Source organism: Melanostigma gelatinosum (assembly GCF_949748355.1).
Source record: "Melanostigma gelatinosum genome assembly, chromosome: 10".
In the NCBI taxonomy this organism is placed as follows: domain Eukaryota; kingdom Metazoa; phylum Chordata; class Actinopteri; order Perciformes; family Zoarcidae; genus Melanostigma; species Melanostigma gelatinosum.
Window position 1 is genome coordinate 6,571,460 of NC_136643.1, and position 5,374 is coordinate 6,576,833.

General features: G+C 46.0%; 1 protein-coding gene across 1 annotated transcript; it reads right to left on the reverse strand.

The window, feature by feature from the left end:
- Positions 1 to 1,315: 1,315 nt before the first annotated feature.
- gdf3 (growth differentiation factor 3) lies at positions 1,316 to 3,650 on the reverse strand (the record flags this gene model as incomplete). The annotated part of the gene is made up of 2 exons (XM_079277102.1): positions 1,316 to 2,379; positions 3,355 to 3,650. 2 exons carry the CDS (start codon positions 3,648 to 3,650, stop codon positions 1,548 to 1,550), a joined length of 1,128 nt encoding a protein of 375 aa, XP_079133228.1. The 3' UTR covers positions 1,316 to 1,547.
- Positions 3,651 to 5,374: the final 1,724 nt, after the last annotated feature.

Here is a 5,374-nt window from a genome sequence, read left to right on the forward strand (position 1 = left end):
GAATTAAAATGCATTTAAATGACAATATTTCAGTGTGAAGTATGTCCTTATGGGTTCAAATACTGCAGTAAAAATGCTGTTGAAACAGCAAAAATATGTCAGCCACACATGTAAAAAAACACACTTAAAGGCTCTTTTACACGTGAAGGTTGGTTTCCTGGTTTACATAGTTGGTCAAGTACCGCAGCCTCTGCTTCACAGATTTTTACCTTTTATGTAAAATAAATGATAGTGTAAACCAGATTTTTCTCAATTGTCAAAAGTTTAAAACGGGTAAAATCTTTTCTTTGAGTGTTTCAGGAATGTTATCACAATGTGGGAATAAATGAAAGACTGTCTGTGAACCTTCACGAGCCTAACGTTACCATCACCCATTGGGAACGTTAGGGGAACATACTGGGAGCCAAAGACTACTCACTGGGTCCCTTCTTCCCCCCTCGTTCACACCCCAAACTCTATCTCACTCTCCCTCACTAATTACTACAACCTGTCAGCCTCTCACGGCTGCCGTGGAAACCGGCCGTCGCCATGGCAACCCCAGTGCTCTGTCTGGCTTGGTGAGGGGGGTGGCGAGGGTGTTATTAGGCAGGGAGGTGAGATAAGAGTTAATTTCTGCTTTAGTTGATAAAAGAGTAGCTGGTCTCTGTCGGTGAAACACTACCACAGGGAAACGGGCAGAGACACGTAGAGGCCCGGGCTTACTGAACTTCTGATGTGAATGTTTCTGTCAAAATCAGTTTAAGAGCTTTGCCAAGCAAGAACACCCAACATTCCCTGCTTTTAACATCTGAAATGTGAGATTTTAAACGACCTGCTCTGATGTCCTTAATCCGCATCTTGACATTCCTCAAGTCTTTTATTTTGAAGTAACCACTTCCTTAAGCCGCATCGTTGCACTGATCATGCAGAGCAGCATACTTGGGACAAGGGAGAGGAGGAGGAGAGATGAGAGTTGCTCAGTTTTACACCAGCACTGATCTAGAAACTATGTTTCGTGGTCCTGGATGAGCGGTCTGACAGAACCTCGACACTTCAGTCTCTACATTTTGTTGGGAGAAGATTGCTGAGAATATAAACCCATTGGATGATAGGCAGTCTTCCAGGGAGACAAAGAACTTCTTGAAAGAAAAATCTGGATTATGTTCCACCAAGCCTTAGAATGGCTCATTGGAGAGGAAAACCTGGCCAGGGACCAGAGCCCTAAACTGAAGTGGTCTGGGCCCCGAAGTGTTTATTATTAAAAAAAAAGAAGAAAAAAAAAAGCTCCACCAAAACAAGTGACTGACTTTTCAAATTCAGTCCTCCAGTGTAGCTTTATTGCAATTTTTATGAACATCAGCTTTCATATAAAACGATGCGTCTAAACCTTTGGGAGAACAAACTAATACAAATGTTAAATTCTTTAAAATCGTTGACTGCAAAGAACACTGTAGCCTAAACTGAAAACCTAATCTGACCAACAATCAAAACAGCATTAAGTCACATTAACACTTATTTAAAAAAAAGGAACTGGTGGATATTCGACAGTCAGAAATGTCCGACCAACCTCACCGACACCCGCACTCATCCACCACCATGTCCTGGTAATGCCGGAGCACCACGTTGTCATTGTTGTCGTAGTAGAGCATGGAGATCGGGGAGAGGCGGACGGGCACGCAGCAGGGCTGCGGCGTGACGTCCGGGTCCAGGGAGTGCACCAGGGTCTGCAGGATGGCGTGGTTGGTGCCGTTCAGGCTCTCGCTGAGCGGAAACGGGCACTCACCGTGGCAGTAGTTGGCCATGTAGCCCTGCGGGGCGATGATCCAGTCCTGCCAGCCCACGTCCTTGAAGTCTATGTAGAGGCGGCGGGCCTTGCACACGTTGCTGGGCGTCACGGGGAGGTGGACGGCGCTCCGCCGCTGTCTGGAGCGACACTGGTGGGGGTTGAGGGACACGGCCACCAGCGAGGCCTGGACCAGGGGCAGGGTGAAGGCCTGTTCCAACGGGAGGGAGTTCCCGGGGTGAAAGGGAAGCAGCTCCTCCGGATCTCCGTCGAGAGGCAGCAGCTCCAGGAGCAAGCCGTAGTTGAGTCCCGGTTTGCGCCAGCTCTCCGCCAGCGGGGTGAGGTCCATAGCGACGGAGGTGGGCTCGGTCTGCAGCCTCAGCGACTGAGACAGCAGGAGCCTGCGGCCGGCCTGGGGGTCGGCTCCCCTCAGCGTGGCCCGGATCACTTTATACAGAGACACGCTGAGGGCCCGGGGCCCCTGCAGGAGCTTCCAGTGGAACGTGATTTCCAGCTGAGCCAGAGACAGCAGCTCCACAGGCTGCAGGACGGACATGTTAAAGTAAAGCTGCTTCTCCAGACAGGCCTGACAGCTGCTGCTCCAGCCAGACACTAGCCTGCCTGCAAAAACATCGGGGGGGGGGGGGGGGGGGTGAAAGAAGAATTAAGCAGTAGGCTACAACTAAGACACATGTGCAGTATGATTAATTGCTAACACCTTAAAATAATAGTGCGTATTCTCTCCCACATCATTTTGGCAATAGTTGGCCACTTACAGTTAAATTTTATACGATTACTGTGCAACCGGCTCATTAAATGTAGAGGAATACGCAAGAACATGAGAAGTATAACTAAAACTCCACAAGGGATTTACTTCTTCAAACTAATTCATTTACTAATTCATTTATTCTAGTAATTTACTGAAACACAGTACCCTCACACTACATGTACAAACGATCTACCTGAGTCATCAACATTTCTTAAAGTGATAATCCTGGTTGCTAATCCTGGTTGATTTTGAAAACAAAAAGGAATTGTGCTCAGGGTTTAGCACTCTGGAGTCCACAATACAGCATTTTTTTGAGCAAAGTCTACACAGACGCCAAGTTCGTAATATACAATGCATATATGAATTGCAATAATTGCATAAGAGTGCCACAGGCTCAAATCACCTTTGTTACCTCCCTTTGGCGACAGACAGGGATTTACATTTATTTAAATCTTGAAAGCTATGCATGTTGATGGTGATACTCAAGTGCAGCTTCACACATGTGTAGGCATACCATTTATTCAGCTTATACTTAAATTGAATCATGTGTTTGGCGTACTGGATGAGGTTGTTTAAAGACGTTGTAAACAAAAAGAAAAATAATTTCGAACAAAAACTGCCATGTAAGCTCTACAGTGGACTGTATCTTAAATTAACGAATAAAATCATATTTATTAGCTAAATGTTAACTACTGTATATAAAAAGAACAGTTAATTAAAAAAAAACTTTATTAAAAACGTTGATGGGTCAGATGTAGGGAGACACGGAACATCTTTATGTTCTGCTTATGCGGAAGCCAATCAACATCACGCACGTGATCACCTACCTTGGTCTTGCACGTACCGAATGATGTTGCCTGGGACTCCGTACTCGGACACCGTGCAGGGGTCACTCTCCCTGGCCTGGTTGTTCTCCGACCTCCGGAACATCCTCCAGATTTCCGAGGGGACGTGGCTCCGGGGCAGCCGGTTCCCCGTGGGCCGAGGCCGCCCAGAGAGCCCCAGGGAACCGAGGAACAGCCGCTCGTGGCCCCTCATCTCCTCCACTTGTGAGAGCGCGCACGAGCCGAGGAGACACGCCACCGCCAACAGCGCCAGAGGCGTCTCGTTCGTCCTCATGATTGTTTGTGGGCCCACTTCGGCTCTGGCGGCTCCTCACCTGAAATGTCTCCCTCCCCCCCCTTACAGAGAGCGGGGCGTTTGTTGTAACCTGTGAAACCTCCCGGTGTGCAGCTGCTTAATTATGCTAATGAGAAGCGGGCAGACATGCAGGAGATAAGGTGAAGGGGGGTGGGCACTGCAGACTGCTCTCAGGGCAGGTCCTCAGATAGCAGCAAAGAAAAAAACAGCATGGCATTTTAACATTGTTGAATAATGTTTCAATGTTTCAGAATGTTAAACAGATTCTTGTTGAGTTGATTCAACAATATTTCAACCTAAAGCTGTGAGGCCTGCATATGGTAGAAGCATTACTGCTGCTCGCGGTTCATGAGGTTCTTACGCCACCTAGTGCCCGTTTTAGGTACCTCCTTATTGTAATTCTACAAACTGAGTAGCCACACACCTGATCCAGTGTGTGTGTACTTGTATTATAATGTATATAAAGCAGTGATTCCTAACATGTTTGGCTTGGGACCTCCTATCGCAGTGTACAGTTTAACATTCCCAGTGGTGGAAGAAGTATTCCGATCTTCTACTTAGGTAAACGTACTAATACCACACTGAAAACATGGAAGCAAAAAAACCTTAGTCAAGTCAAAGTATATCACGAGTATCAGTGAAATGTACTTAAGTGCTCTGTGTGCAGTCAAAATTATGTTTCTGGATTAATATTACTGCTGCATTTGTTTAATCTACAGCAATGCAGCAAGATAGAACAGACAGAGCAGAGGAACCAATGAGTAGGTAAAGGGCCATTGTTTCCCCCCACTCTACACCCCTGGCCCCAATTTGGCGGTGCAGCCGGTGTGATACCATCGCAAGATGGCCTCTAGTCCTGGCCTCCAAGTTGGCAGCAAACAGTTTAAGTATCCAGCATCCTGCAGTCAACCACAGATGGAATTTGCAGCAGATTCTTTTACAAAACTACATTTAAAATAATAAACAGCTGTAGTTATTATCTTTATCAATTTGAAAGGGAACCAGAAATAAAGCCATACTTACATAATGACGTGTGGCTGCAGTCGTTACTAAAACACCAGTAGAGTATGTGTCACAGACGGATACAATCCTCCCGCTGGGGACTGAAGTAGCAAAATTGAAACTTTGGTTTCTATTTTTAATTCATTTTTACTATTTACAATTTACTATTTTGTTTCACGATTTTTAATTAATGTCCGTGAATGTGACACGTTAAACAATCCCCTCTGTAACTGTAAAGTTATAAAAACAACAAACATCAGGTCAGTTCCAACCTGGGGGGGGGGGGGGGGGGGGGGGCAGAAGTAGCTGACATTTATCCGCTCAAAGAAATGAACAACTAAATCCAATAATGACTCATTCCATTCTTCTGTTCAACACCCAGAGCTCGGACACACACACACAGAATAAATATACATACACACTGTATATGAACAATCTACTGATAAGTGTGAGACAATAATGTGCACTGGCTGATCTCACACACACACACACACACACACACACACACACACACACACACACACACACACACACACACACACACACACACACACACACACACACACACACACACACACACACACACACACACACACACACACACACACACACACACACACACACACACACACACACACACACACACACACACACACAGCTATATATATAGCTATAAATCCATCCAATGAGCTATGTACAAG